General features: G+C 36.1%; 1 protein-coding gene across 2 annotated transcripts in view; it reads left to right on the plus strand.

Annotated features, from left to right (window-relative positions):
• The window catches only part of GABRA3 (gamma-aminobutyric acid type A receptor subunit alpha3), a 393,257-nt gene that overhangs the window by 318,385 nt on the left and 58,422 nt on the right, over window positions 1-16,450 (plus strand). For both annotated transcript variants that reach the window (XM_004776653.2, XM_013047929.2), the window contains exon 7: window positions 6,269-6,412. In XM_004776653.2, the coding sequence (XP_004776710.1) occupies window positions 6,269-6,412 (144 nt within the window). The remainder of the gene's footprint in view (window positions 1-6,268; window positions 6,413-16,450) is intronic.

Below are 16,450 nucleotides of genomic sequence, written 5' to 3' on the forward strand. Positions count from 1 at the left end.
ACTCCTGTCTCCCTGGCCTCTGGCCACGCTCTGAGCTCACCAAGGCTGCGACCAGTTCAAGGTAACCCTGAGCTGAGAGCTCACTCCTTGGCTCTGTCTCTGTAGCCAGCTTCCCCATTCTAATACCTGCAAGCTCTGTGACACTCTGACACTTCCGATCCTTCTGTGACCCTGCGGACCTGGGGCCACGCTGACCCCACATGGATTTCACCCCATTTTAGCCTCTGGAGTGATGTCCCTCAGTGGAACAGACTTTTAAAAGTCCCAATTTTGTGCTCTGTTGCTCCGCTGCTTGCCGGGAGCCGCCCCTTCTCCCCAGGGTCTAACTTCCCATCGCTTTGGCTTCACTTCTCCACCAATCCTACCTTTCAGAAAATGGTTGATTTTCTGTTTCTAGAATTGCTGTTCTTCTTCTCTTCGATCTCCCGTTGGATTTGTAGGTGTTCGCAATCTTTATATAAGGTATCTAGCTGATCTCCTGCTACCTGATGTAACCTCAGCCTGCTACTTCTCCACCATCTTGACTCCTCCCTGCACTGATAAACCTTTAGCTAGATTCACCAAGCCAGAATAGAAGAAGAATTAAAATTACTAAAATTGTAAAGGAAGGAACATTACTACTGACTTTATGGAAATAAATAAGATTATACAGGAATACTATAAGCAATTGTATGCCAACAAATTAGACAGCCTAGATGAAATGGAAAATTTTCTAGAAATACAAAAATTACTGAAACTAACTAAAAGAATAAATAGAAATTTTTATTGGACCTTTAACAAAGCAATTAATTGGTATTGTAATAACTCTCCAACCCCCCAAAACAGGCCTAGATGGCCTCAAAATTTATCTAAACCAAATATTTAAAGAAGAGTTATTAATAAGTCTTCATAAAGTGTTGCAAAATACAGAAGAGGAGGTAACATTTCTTAGCTCATTCAATCAGGTCATTATTACTCTGATTAAAAAAAAACACAAAGATCACAAGAAAACCACTGACAAATATTTATTATGAGCATGGACAGAAAATTCTTCAACAAAATACTAGCAAACTGAATCAAGCAACTTATAGTTTTTCTCTAAAATCTTCTTTTGTGTCACCTATCTTAATTTATTAGATTCTGTATTCTCATTGTTACATACTTCTTCAATTTCATCTCTTATTTCTCTCCACTTTACATTGGTTTGCCAGTTCCCAGAACAACGCAGATCTTTCCCACTTAGAAACCTTTACACTTACTGTTTTTTTGTTTTTGTTTTTGTTTTTGGCTTGAAATATTCTTCGCTGACTCTTTCTCACTTTTTAAGTTTCAGGTTAAAAGCCGTCCCTCAAAGAGTTCTTCTCTAATCGCTATACCTAATGAAACCTCTCCCTGCCTCTTGTCTTATTTGTCTAATACAATGCCTTAATATATGTTGACTGAATGAATTATTCAATCAAATAAGCAAGCAGTCTCTGAAAATATGAGTTCAAAAGGAATGATTTTTCATTGATGCTATTGTGACAGGATTGTTTTTTATTTCCCATTTTACTGGGACCTAATACATACCAAGGCTCAGGTAATAGGAGACAATGAAATGCTTGTGCCATCATAGCCTATCCAATATATGTTGAGGGGGCCATTCTGGGAATGTAGTAATTCTAATCCTCTCATAGATATCCTTTTCTGCAGCATCCAACCCCAACACAGACACTCTTTCCCTGCTTTTCCATGACAGTAGAATGATTGGAACTGCAAAGAAAGGGTAGGGAAGAAAGGCGTGGGAGGAAAGATGAGATGTTAAAGGAGCCCAAGGGGCATGGAAGAAGGAAAAAAAAGAGAAAGCTTGAAGGAAAAGAGGGAGAAGAGTTCTGTTCACCTATAGTGAATGAACTTTATCATTATCCTTGACTTTCAAAAGCTACACTCTTAGAGTCATGTAGAATCCTTCCATAAATGTCCTCCTTTCCTTTCCTACTTTCATGAAAAGCAACCAGTTATAATCTGTTCAACCTCAGAAATCTTTTCTCAGTCTTACTCGATTCAGCCCACTATTACCATATGTTATTCTGTAAGGGTCACTCATACCAAACATTGTGATGGCCTTGTAAGTGATGTCTTAGCTTTAGTTTCACTATTTCCAGCCAGTCATCCATTATGTAGCTAGGGCAATTCTTTGAAAGCATACATTTTGCTATATCATCTTTCTACTTCAGGCACAACAACAACGTATAGCCTATGGACTAAAACTCTCTTTTCTTAAGTGTGGGCAATTAGGGCAATATTACCTCAGCCTTTCTCTAGCCTGTAAGTCCAGGGATACCATGAATTCCCTTAATACTGATGCTCTTGTATGCCTTTTGCCTTTGCAGTGTTGTTCTTTTGCTAGGAATGGTCTCTTTTCATCTTTTAAAGGTAGTCTCATTTCTAAGCACTATCTACTTTATGAAATCTTCCCTAATACTCCACTCTGAGCAGAAGCCACCACCTACCCTAACACCACCATGAGTTCCTTTGATTTTTGTTTACTCTTACAAAGTTAAGCTGTGAACAGCCAAGTAGTTTTCAGTTTATTTTCTTTTTTCTTTCTTTTTTTTATTAATTTTTTTATTTTTTGTAAACATATATTTTTATCCCCAGGGGTACAGGTCTGTGAATCACCAGGTTTACACACTTCACAGCACTCACCGAAGCACATAACCTATTTTCTTGAATTTATTTCTTCATCTTCCTTCTCTTCCTTTTTCAGTTCATATCTTTCCTGCTTTGACCTTCATCATAAAAGAGGACATTTCCCCCCCATAAATCCCTCTGCTCCCATACATTATTTTCAAAGAAATGAAACGATTACTTTTTACTTAAAACAAGTTACAGCTCTGGGTCCAATGAAGTTTTAAAGTATGCATAGTGCATGTTTTATTGTCACGTTTGTACTAGGACATGCTAGCATTTTTAGGGTTAATATTCAAGATTGTCTGCCCAAAGTATTTGACTTAAGTTAAGAGACACACCAAGAAATTCCTTCTCTTTCTTAGGGGTAGAAAATATTTTCCATCTCCTACTCTTTCCCTGAAAGTCCTCACATTGTTAAACTTTTGAGTATATTGGAGAGAACACTGAATTGTCCTTTAAACATAGGGATTTATAACACCCTGAATGGCAAAGATAAGAATACGTATACAGGTGATTTTCTGTTTAGGAGTAGTAGAACCCCAAGCGTATGTACTTAAGATGGGAGACACTGGGGAAAATAAGAGAACAGTGTCTTGTGAACATCTTTACTTAATAATCTTAGAGCAATTTTTTAATAAGGAAGTGAGAAGAGTCCTGAGGAGAGGATTTCCCTTCCTGGTGATAATAGTTTAAAGATCTACAGTTCTAATTACTCTGCCATCAGAAAGGATGAATACTTACTATTTACATTGACTTGGGTGCAACTGAAGGGTATAATGCTGAGCAAAGTAAGTCAACCAGAGAAAGACAATTATCAGAATGTTTCACTCATATGTGGAACATAAGAAATAGTGCAGAGGACCACAAAGGAAGGAAGGGAAAACTGAAGGTGATGGGCATTAAGGAGGGCATGTGATGTGATGAACACTGGGTGTTATATGCAACTGATGAATTATTGAACACTATGTGTGAAACTACTGATGTACTATATGTTGGCTACTTGAATCTAAAAAAAAAACATCTACAATTCTGGTTGGTACCCTAGGAGAAGATGTCTAGACCAGAAGTTGCAAATTGGTTTGCAAATGTAATTTGTTTGATCCATATAGTGTTTATAACTTTTAAAATTATTTGTGAAGATTTAGAATTTGAGAAATGTGACATAAAACCCCAGATTTGATTATTATTTTATGATCAGAAGATATGACAACATTGGTCTCAAATTCTCACATGGCCAATCCAGGTGAGTAGTGGTTGCCCTTGTAAATGGACACATGTTTGCCCATTATCCCAAATTTCCATCACTTTCTACCCTCCCCCTGAAAAAGGGTCCAATGTCAGTTTCCATTAATCAACTCACTTGCACCTTTGTTTTACATGTAGTAGAATTAAGAGCTCCTAATAGAATTAAAAGGAAAGTGACATAGTTCTTGTCATCAAAACTTGAGGGGGAAAAAAAAAGGCTGAAAGGACTGGTTTCAAAACAGGGGAGTTTACATTTCCTTACAGAAATGAAGACTATTTCTACATCTTTACCATGCATATAAAGAAACCCTTGTTGAAGAAATAAAACTTCAGGTATTACCATTATGCAATTTGTTATAAAGCACTATAATTGATATATAAAAAAGATGTACAATAAAAGTCTTAATTAGCTTTAAAAAACAGACTGAAATTTCAACATGTTTTGTGTTTAAATGCATATACTAAGTGTTGCTGTTGGGAAATGAAATTATATCTTAAGCAACAAACCTTCCCAGCTATCAAAATATTTTATAGATACCAAATTTATTTTTAAAAAGGTATATTGCAGAATAAATTATATGTTGAACTACAAGTTTTTTAAAATTATTTTATTTATTTATTTGACAGAAAGAGAGAGAACACAAGCAGAAGGGAGTGGGAGAGGGAGAAGTAGGCTCTCCACTGAGCAGGGAGCCTGATGCGGGGTTCAATCCCAGGATCCTGGGATCATGACTTGAGCTGAAGGCAGACACTTAACTGAGCCACCCAGGTGCCTCAAACTACAAGTATTTTCATCTGTGTTGAATAAATGACTGAGGTCATATATAGGACATACGTGGCAAGCTGGATTTCTTGTGGCATTTTCTTTTATAGCTTATGAGAGTACAGATATAAAAAATACTATAGAGTTATATACATTTTTTCATGATTTCAGTGAGAATTTTGATGTGAATGAAGAAATTTTTGGCTGTTGCCCATTATAAGAAATTCAGAAAATGGTTTATTTGGGTATATTGAAAAGAGTCCTAAGAAGTATAATATTTGCAGACCATAATTAGTACATATGAGTGTTAATGTCAGATGTAATGAAATCTATATCCAATGTTGCAAAGTTTTGTAAAGACACAGAATTTCTGTTTGTTCACTGGTAGATTCACTAGGAATTATTTGCTTTGTGGTAAAAGACTTGAATAGAGCATATTATAGAGACAGCAGCTGCCACCATGAGCTGGAGACTTCCTATTAGGTTGAATAACAGCTCAAAAGTTGGGTGAAATGAGTGAATAGTATAGTTCAGCTTCTCTTTATGAACCTAGGTGCCTGCATTAGGGCAAGGTGTTCACCCCAACAAAAAACCCACTGTACAAAGAGTAAGTCCATGTCTGGAAAGAAAGCAATTCTCTTCCTTTAAGATACTAACTTAAACTAAATAACATCATTCCTTATTCTCTCACCATTTCTCTTACCCTCACCCTTATTAAAACTAATCCATACTTAAATTCTGTATTCAACATGGGAATTCCAAATATAAGATCTGACATTAATACCCTGGTGCAGAGTAAAGGAGGCAGGTTTCTGGGTTTTTTGTTTGTTTGTTTGTTTGTTTTTAAGATTTTATTTCTTTATTTTACAGAGATCACAAGCAGGCAGAGAGGCAGGCAGGGTAGAAGGGAAGCAGGCTCCCTGCTGAGCAGAGAGCCCGATGCCGGGGCTTGATCCCAAGATCCTGAGACCATGACCCGAGCCGAAGGCAAAGGCTTTAACCAACTGAACCACTCAGGCGCCCCTGGTTTCTGTTTTGCAAATCAAAGTGGAAATAATTTTTAAAAGAAAATTGCAATTAATTATTGCTATTTTTAATTTGAGCTTTTTATGTTTTTAATTTAAAATATCTCTACAGTGATTTTTACCTTATCTCATATGCTCACTCCATAGTAATTAAAATTGTATTACATTTTTGACAGATTTTTTTTTTTTACAACTAGCCTGATTTACTTATTTCTGATACCACTCCTATAGACATTTGAATTTGTGACATCTGCATTAGATAATAATTTTGCTATTCCTCCCCTTACGTCTATTGTCTACCCTCCAAGAGAAGGAAAAGTCTAACAATATATCATCAGTCAGAAAGACTGTCATTGAAAGAAAAAACCACTTTAGGTTCACTCCTGTGTACCCAGCATAAACTGTAGAAGTTATTCAATGAGTGTTTACTAGATGGATGGATAAATGTACTTCAGTTGAAGACAGAACACATACCCAGAACTCTTTCGGGAGGGAAGCTGTATTTCAGTCTCATGCAAGTTCAGTATTAAGGATAATTACTTTCTTTCCCCTTCAACTTCTTCTTGGCCCTTTTCTGCTTTAGATGCCTATACAACAGCTGAAGTGGTTTATTCTTGGACTCTTGGGAAGAACAAATCTGTGGAAGTAGCACAGGATGGCTCCCGCCTGAATCAGTATGACCTGCTGGGCCATGTTGTTGGGACAGAGATAATCCGGTCTAGTACAGGTATTTATTTATTTTATTTAATAAGCATTTTTATAACCTGAACCATATACCAGTCTTATACCTGTGCTTATAAAAACATGTAACCCCCAAAGTAGTCTTGTGATATAGGTACTATTATCAAAAGGAAATTGAGACATAGAAATGTTCAGTAATTTGTCCCATGTTACATAATATAATATCAGAAACAAGATCTGAACTCAGGCAGATTGGATCCCAAGCCAATGTTTTTAACTATGATCCCCTGTTGTCTAAGTGGGTTAGAAGGTCAAAGACATTAGGGCTGAACTGTGGTAGAAGAGAAGGCAGAGGGAAGCCATAATGATTGGAGAACTGAACTTTGATCCTAAAGGTTTCTTGAAGACATTTGCTCAACTCTTCCAATGCTGAAGTGACAAATTAATAAGCCAGGAGGGTCCAGGTACACAGCCAGGAGGTCCAAGGATGAGCCATGGAATTATTTTTTAAGTGAGTCACCCATCTCAAAAACAAGTCTGTCTGGCAAAACTTTCCAGGTCCTCTCAATAGCTAAGTATTAGATTAATAAATGGAACCTAGAGACTTTTTTTGTAGGCTAGAGTCCTGTTTAGAGACTGACCAGTTACAGGGGCCTAAGGAAGGAGGGACCCTGAATCTGAACTAACACTAGAGTATTTGGCAAAATGAAGTATATCTTTTGGGTCCACATAGCTTACAAGACTTTTTTCGGTGTTAAGGGTAGGAACTTTCGGCACTTGTCTTGGCGAAAGATCTGAATCTACAATTATAAATGGATTATGGTATTCTTGCTCTTTTATTTCATTATCCAGACACTCTTTCCACTTCATGTGGTGTTATAGTATATCATCTTATCTGTGCCCTGTTTTCCCTCCATCTCAGGGTGGAAAATTTCAGGGACAACAGTATTTTGAGATTTAGAATTTGGTATGGGGAAAGACTATTACAAAGAAAGGCAATACTGAAGTGTCAATGTAAAAACATGATCTATCAGAGAAGCTACAAGCGGTTCAGAGTAAGAAGTGAAAGGTAGAGAGAGTGTGGGGCCATGGGAATGTGGGCTGCTTTCCTCTGAGAGGATTCTGGGGTTTGGCCCATGGAGTTGGTACTGCGTGGACCAGGCTGAGCAGCTGGGCAGATACTAATGTATTATAGCTGGCCCAGGTCCAAGAGTTTTCCCCCTCCAGCAGGTGTGAGTTAGCTGCTGGAGCCAAATGCCCAGTTTTGCAGAATGTACATGTGGGTTCTGGAGGCGGGTGTGCCCAGGCCACTTGGACCTCATAACTTCACTCCAAAGAGCACTCCATGTCTGCACAGTGAGCTACTGTGCTCCTGGGGCTCAGATTCTGGCTATGCCTCCTATCCTCTGGAAGCACTGGAATTGTGGTCTGGGGCCAGTTGCCCAACCTCCCTAACTTGGTTTGCTCACAGTGAATGTACACCATGGTATAAGTGTTGCTTACAGTTGCAGACCTATTGCTAGGTTTGCATGCCCTGACCCCTGGACTGAGCACAGGCCTTGTTAGGGTGCTTGAAACCCACTTCCTGAGACCCCATGAAAGGGTAGGACCAAGGGTACCTCAGCTGGACTTGGTGTGTATATGTGGGGGGTAGTCTTCCCCACCTGGACAGTAATTCTGCTCTCCCCAAACAGGGGGAGGGAGCAGTCCTTCAGTACCCACATGTGCATACTACGTTCCATTTGTCCTATGGTAGCCCTTAACATTTGGGGGCAGAAGCCTTTGTCCTGCTACTGGGTGCATCTGCACTGTGCTGCCTTTGCAGCTGGGGCTAGGACCTCCTTTCTGTGATTACATACCTGAAATGCATGCCTGTTCTCCCCCATGTGAGCTATGGGCAAAGAGGACCCAACGTCCTAAAGGAGGTCATGTGTGTGCCTGCAGGTGACAAGGCTCGGCTCAGAGCAGCACAGAGGGTCCCTATAGGCCCAGGGCACACCACCCCTATGCAAGATGTCTACCCTGAGGGAGGGAGAGAACTCCCCGCTGCATCCGTGACTCTCCTCACTTCCCAGTCCTTCCTCAGCACTGCTCACGTGGCATCAGCTTTTGAGATCCATCATTGGCTATCCAAGCGGTCCCAGCTCCCATGTCACTTGCTTAAACCACTGTTTGTTTAGTCTTTATCACACAGGCAATGCACATTCATTATAGGAAAAGTAGAATACACAGGAGAGCAGAGTATGGAAATATTCTTTAATCCCACCGTTAACTGATTATTATACATTTTGGTGCATAATCTTTAAGAAGGTTCCTATGTATTTTTTTACATAAATACCATTGATACTGTTTTAAATTTAATTTTATATTATAAGCATATTTTCTTATCAACAAATATATAAAATCCAAATAAAATGTATATACAAGTTAGCAATATTTTTATTTAGTTATACTGGACATTTTATTAGTTTTGGGTATATAATATAATGATTCAATATTCTTATATATAGCAAAATTATTATCTATCTCAGTAATTCTGGTTACCATCTGTCAACATATATAGTTGTTTTTTTCTTGAGAAATTTCAGAGCTCTTTTCAGCAGCTTTCAAATACGCAGTAAGGTATTATTAACTATAGTCACCAGGCTGTACAGTACATACCTAAGACTTACTTATTTTATAATGGAAGTTTGTATCTTTTGACCACCTTCACCCGTTTCACCCACTGCCCCTCCTATGCTCTCAGCAACCACCAATCTGCTCTGTGTAACTATGAACTTGGTTTGTTTGCTTGTTTGTTTTTTGCATTTTTTAAAAAAACTCCATGTATAAATGAGATTAAAACAATATTGGTGTTTCTCTGACTTATTTCACTTAGCATAATACCCTCAAGCTCCATCCATGTTGTTGTAAATGACAAGATTTCCTTCTTTTGATGGCTGAATAATATTCCACTGCCACTGCATATATGTGTATGTATATTTATATACATGTATATATGTGTATGTAATAGATATATACATTCATAGCACATTTTCTTTATCCATTCATCCATCAATGGAAACTTAAGTTGTTTCCACATCATCCTGACTATTGTAAAAATGCTTAACATTGGAGTGCAAATATCTTTGAGTTAGTGTTTTCATTTTCTTTGGATAAATACCCAGAAGTGGCATTGCTGGATCATAGGGTATTTCTATTTTTAATTTTTTGAGGAAACTCCACACTATTTTCCACAGTAGTTGCACCAATTTATATCCCACCAACCAAAGTGCACAAATGTTCCCTTTGCTCCACATCCTTGCAAGTACTTGTTGCTTTTTGTTAGTTATAAATAGTAATATTTAAACAATTATAATAGACATAATTATAATAAACATTAATTATTACTTGTTTTAGTTACTTTAAATTTTAAAAGAAAATTAAAAAGCACTCCTTCAAGGCCACAGAATTCTTGGTAACAATATGAGAGGTTTTGTTGTCACTGGGAAGTATGGCATTTCATTGTGAAACTCAATAAAATAATACCTTCATTTTAATGGCCTCATATATGTGGATCATAGTCCATTTAACCAATTATTTAGTAGTATTTTCTATGTTTTAATGCTATAAACAACACTGTGAAGACCTTCTTTTTCTATATCTTATTTTGTCCCTGTGTAATCATCTGCCTAGGATAGATAGAATACTAAGAATTTTATCTCAGAAAGTAGATACATTTCTAAAAATTTTAATACATATTGACAAATTGCCATTTTAAAACGTTAAAAAATTCATGGTCCCATTATCTGTGTATTAGCATGTCAGTTTCCCTTCACTATTGGCAATGCAGATGTTGTGGGCTGAATTATGTCCCCTCAAAAGATACATTGAAATCCTGACTCACTGTACACCAGTAAGTGACCTTATTTGAAAATAGGGCCATTGTAGATATAATTAGATTATATCTCAAATTAGTTTTGAACACATGATATAATGTACATTAGTAAAGAGGTGATTTTTATTGTATTAAATTCACTCACACAATTCAATACTATGCAGATGTAAGAAAGAATGAGGAAGTTCTTGATGTATCATTTCAAGGGAATATCTGCAGGCTATAGGGTTGAGTGAAAAAAACAAGGCACAGAACACTGAACAGTAAGGTATATATACTGGTATAGAGATAGTATTTCTAGAAGGATACACAAGAGGCTGTTAATTGTTTTTGTTGTTTTTCTTTAAATAATACTATAGAAATTACAACTTTAAAAAAGATTTTATTTTCTTTTATTTATTTAAAGATTATTTATTTATTTATTTGTTTGACATACAGAGATCACAAATAGGCAGAGAGGCAGGCAGAGAGAGAGGAAGGGAAGCAGGCTCCTGCTGGGCAGAAAGCCCAACACGGGGCTTGATCCCAGGACCTGGGATCATGACCCAGGCAGACGGCAGAGGCTTTAACACACTGAGCCACCCAAGCACCCCAGATTTTATTTATTTTGAGAGATAGAGAGAGAACATGAACAGGGGGAAGGGCCAAGTGAGAAAATCTCAACCCGGATCTACGCTGAGCACAAAGTCCAAACGGGGCTCTATTCCATGACCCTGAGATCATGACCTAAGCCAAATCCAACTGACTGAACCACCCAAACACCCCAAGAGGTTGTTAATTGGAGAAATGAGATGGGTGGTTTGGGGGCATCTATGGGAGGGAGACTTTTTGCTATAAACCCTTTGATACCCTTTGATTTAGAAACCATATTAATATTATTAATATAATATAATAATATATAATGTAATATTATTATCATATGTATGTATATTGTTTCATGTGATTATAAATTATGGACATTCTTTGCTGAATTCTAAATATGCTATTCTCTCTGGGGTCCAGAATATTAACAGAATGCTGGACCAGAGAAATATCACAATCCATAGATGCTCTGTTTTATATGAGTGGCTTTCTCTCTGAATGCTCTCAGTTCTTAGTATGAAGTACAGGCATACCTCGGAGATGCTGCCACTTCAGTTTCAGACCAGCAAAATAAGCAAATATTGCAATAAAGTGAGCCAAGTGAATTTTTGGTTTCCCAGTGTATATAAAAGTTTTATTTATACTATACTGTAGTTTATTAAATGTACAATAGCATTATGTTGAAAAATTTATATACCTTAATTTAAAAATACCTTATTCCCAAATAGTGCTAACCATCTCCTACGTTTTTATGATCAGTGATCATATAACCAAATTATAATCAGTGACCTCAGATTACCATAATAAATATGATAATAATAGAAACAGTTTGAAATATTGTAAGATTTACCAAAATGTAACACAGAAACATGAAATGAGCAAATGTTTTTGGAAAACTGTCAATATAGACTTGTTTGACATAGGCTGCCACAAACATTCAATTTACGAAAGACCCAGTACTGAGGTATTTACCCAAAAGAAACAAAATTAATTAGAAAAGACATGTGTACCTCTATCTTCATTGCAACATTATTTACAGTAGTCAAGATATGGAAGCAAACTAAGTGTCCACAGGTAGAAAAATGGATTAAAAAGGTATGCCATATATATGTGCATGTATATATATATACATGTGTGTATATATATGTGTGTGTGTGTGTTTACACACACAAATACATCTATACACAATGGAATATTACTCAGCCATAAAAAATAGTGAAATCTTGCCATTTGAGACAACATGAATGGTGCTAGAGGGTATTATGCTAAGTGAAATAAGTTGAACAGAGAAAGGCAATTATCATATGTGGAATCTAAAAACAAAAGAAATGAACAAACAGAAAACAGAAAAAGACTCAAATATAGAGGGCTGATGTTTTGGGGAGGGAATGGGTAAAATAGATGAAGGGGATTAAGAGTTACAAAATTCCAGTTATAAAATAAATGCATCATGAGGATGAAAGGTAAAAAATAGGGAATATTGTTCATAATATTGTAATAGCTTCGTATATTGATGGATGGTAACTACACTTATCATGATGAGCCCTGAGTAGTATATAGTATTGTCAAGTCACTCTGAGGTATACTTGAGTCTAATACAACATTGTATGCTAACTATATTCAATAAAATCAATAAATAATCAAGTAAATAAAATGAGGTATGCCTGTAATTCTAAGCAAAAAAATCCTCCTCTTTGCTCCAAATTCAAATATGTGTTAAATAAATAAATAAACGTCTTCAAAAATCTGTGTTTAGCTGCTCACACCATTCCCTATTTTAGCTCCAATTCCATTTTCTCTCATTTGGGAAATTATTGCATTAATTTTCTAAATAGAGGATTTGAATGCATGATCTTATTTTTCCATTCCCAGAAATGTGATTTAGAAGAATAAAGAAGGCAAGATAAAAGTTCAAGGAAGAGAGAAAGAGAATTGAAAAAAAACAAACATGAATTTAAGAAAGTCTATCTACTCACTTAATATAATGAGTTAATTTGCCAAGCTATTTAAAAAATCTTCTTGTGTCTTTCACAACCTTTGATATTAGCTAAATTGTGAATGTGATTTCCACTGTATTCTCAAATATGTCGCATTTAACACAAATGGAATTTAATAGGCTGGAGTGCAAAGTCAAGGGAAAATTCCCAAACCACTTAAAGGGTCATCTTTCATAATAAGACACACAAAGAGAGGCCACAAGGAGAAGGGGAATATAATGATCCACTTTATAAAAATATATTCAGTTATGTAAAGCATTTGCTGAACTGTTCTGTATTTCTAATCCATAGATAGAAACTAATTTGTGAATACATATGCATTATATGTTTTATATTGTACCCTTGGATATTTTACACACAACACAGATGGTACTTAATAAGCTTAATAATAAGATGAGACACAGGGTGGAAATATAATGGGGAATTTGGAAAAAAAAACTTCCAATCTGATCAAAGCTTTGACTCTTTGGCAGAGAAGAGGATGTAAAGAGATACAAAATACCAGAGTTACATTTAAGAGAACCTAGTCAGTTAATTAACACAATGAATTAATTTGTTAAGTTTTGTAAACATTCACTTGTGGTTTTCACCTACAGAAAGTATCTAGGGTACGAATACATGTGAATGCCCAAAGGTGAATTTCCATTATCTCTTTGACTATTTCACATTGGACCCAGACTGTCTGCGATACAAGAGCAGAAATGGGAAATCTTCACAACCGAACAAAAGGCTTCAGTTCTCACTAAGGAAAATTCTTTTTGCCTCTTTGCTTTCCCTGGCACCCCAGCTTTATTGAGATATAATTTTAAAAATCGTGTACATTTAAGATGTACAATGTGATAATATATGTATATTTTGTGAAATGATTGCCATAATCCATCACCTTCTTAATTTTGTTGTTGTTCTTATTCTGGTGATGAGATCACTTAAGAATTTACTCTCTTAGCAAATTTCAAGTGTACAATACAATGTTTTTTTTTTTTTAAAGATTTTATTTATTTATTTATTTGACAGATGGAAATCAGAAGTAGGCAGAAAGGCAGGCAGAGAGAGAAGAGAAAGCAGGCTCCCCACTGAGCAGAGAGCCTGATGTGGGGCTTGATCCCAGAATTCTGGGATCATGACCTAAGCCGAAGGCAGAGGCTTTAACCCACTGAGCCACCCAGGCACCCCTACAATACAGTATTATTAACTTTAGTCATCATGCTGTACATTAGATCCCTAGAATTTATTCATCTTAGAACTGGAAGTTTGTTCCCTTTGGTCAACACCTCCCTATTTCCCCTACCCCTCAGCCCCTGGAAAACACCATTCTTCTTTGTTTCTATAAGTAAAACTTGTTTTAGAGTCTACATGTAAATGATACCACACAGTATTTGTCTTTGGCTTATTTCAATTAGCCTAATATCTTCTATGCTCATCTGTGTTGTAAAAAATGCCAAGTTTTTTCATTTTTTACTGCTGAGATAATACTCCACTGTGTGTATGTGTGTGTAACTATATATCACATTTAATTCATTCACTCATTCATGAATTGATGGACAATCCGGCTGTTTCCATGTCTTGGCTATTGTGAATAATGCTGCAATGAATATAGGGGTACAGATATCTCTTCTAGGTACTGATTTTGTTTCTTTTGGACATATACTCAGAAGTAGAATTGTTGGATCATATGGTATTTCTATTTTTAATTTTTTAAGACACCTCCATTCTCGTTTCCATAGTGGCTATGCCAATTTATAACCTACCAATAGCACACAAAAGTTTCCCTTTCCTATACATCCTTTCCACCACTTGTTATATCTTGTCTTATTGATGGTAACCATTCTTTTAGGTGTGAGGTGATATCTCATTGCAGTTTTGATTTGCATTTCCCTGATGATTAGTAACATTGAGCACATTTTCATGTACCTGTTCGCCATTTGTATATCTTCAGAATAATTCCATTCAGATCCTTTGCCCATTTTTAATTGGATTGTTTTTGGTTTTTTGCTGTTGAGTTGTAAGAGTTCTTTATATATTTTAGAGTATAATCTGTATCAATCATGGTTTGCAAACATTTCTTACAATTCTGCACCTTGTCATTTCTTCTTGTTAATTGGCCCCTTTGCTATAAACGTTTTGTTTTGTTTTGTTTTGTTTAGTTTGATGCAGTCACATTTGTTTATTTTAGCTTTTGTTGCCTGTGTTTTTGGTATCAGGTCTTACATTAAGTATTTAATTCATTTTGAGTTCATTTGCAAGATGGGGTCAAATTTCATTCTTTTGCACGTGGATATCCAGTTTTCCCACCACCACTTATTGAAAAAAACTATTCTTTCTCCATTCTGTATTCTTAGCATCCTTGTCTAATGTTAGTTGCCTTAAATACATGAGTTTATTTCTGAGTACTTTATTTTGTTCCATTGATCTATGCGTCTGTTTTTATGCCAATACCATGCTGTTTTAATTACTATACCTTTGTAATATAATTTGAATCAGGAAGCATGATATCTCTATCTTTGTTTATCTTTCTTAAAACTGCTTTGGATTTCAGAGTCTTTCGTACTTCAGTATGCATTCTTGGGGTGCTTTCCCTATTTCTGTGAAAAATGCTATTGGAATTTTGATAGGGTATTGCATTGACTGTATATCCTTTTGAGTAATATGGACATTTTTGCATTATCAACTCTTCTAATTTATGAACACAGGATATCTTTTATTTTTGTCTTCTTCAATTTATTTCATCAGTGTCTTTTAGTTTTCAGTATACAGATATTTCATCTCCTTAGTTATATCGTTTCCTAAGTATTTTATTTTTTATACTATTATAAATAGAATTGTTTTCTTAATTTCTTTTTCAGGTAGTTTGTTTTTAGTATATAGAAACACTACTGGGGTAGCCTGGATAGTTCAATTAGTTAAGTGTCTGCCTTTGGCTCAGATTATGATCCTGGATTCCTGGGATAGAACCCCTTGTTGGGCTCCCTGCTCAATGAAGAGTTTGCTTCTCTCTTTCCCTCTGCACCTCTCTCTGCTTGCGCTCTCTCTCTCTTTCGTTTGTTCACTCTCTGTCTCTCAAATAAATAAATGAAATCTTTAAAAAGTAAAAAATAAATTAAAAAATAAACACTACTAATTTTTATGTATCCTGTAATTTTACTGAATTTGTTGATTCGTTGTAACAGGGTTTTGTCTTGTTTTTTTGTTTTTGGTTTTTGGTTTTTGGTTTTTTTTGTGTAGTCTTTAGGATTTTATATATAAAATTATGTTATCTGCAAATAGAGACAATTTTACTTCTTCCCTTCCAATTCTTTTTTTAATTTATTTTTTATTTTTAGCATAATAGTATTCATTATTTTTGCACCATACCCAGTGCTCCATACAGTCCGTGCCCTCTAAAATACCCACCACCTGGTACCCCAACCTCCCACCCCCTGCCCCTTCAAAACCCTCAGATTGTTTTTCAGAGTCCATAGTATCTCATGGTTCACCTCCCCTTCCAATTTACCCCAACTCCCTTCTCTCTATCTCCCCATGTCCTCCATGCTATTTGTTGTGCTCCACAAGTAAGTGAAACCATATGATAATTGACTCTCTCTGTTGACTTATTTCACTCAGCATAATCTCTTCCACTCCTGTCCATGTT

The sequence above is a fragment of the Mustela putorius genome, unplaced genomic scaffold, assembly GCF_011764305.1.
Source record: "Mustela putorius furo isolate JIRA1106 unplaced genomic scaffold, ASM1176430v1.1 tig00003899_pilon_pilon_pilon, whole genome shotgun sequence".
In the NCBI taxonomy this organism is placed as follows: Eukaryota; Metazoa; Chordata; class Mammalia; order Carnivora; family Mustelidae; genus Mustela; species Mustela putorius.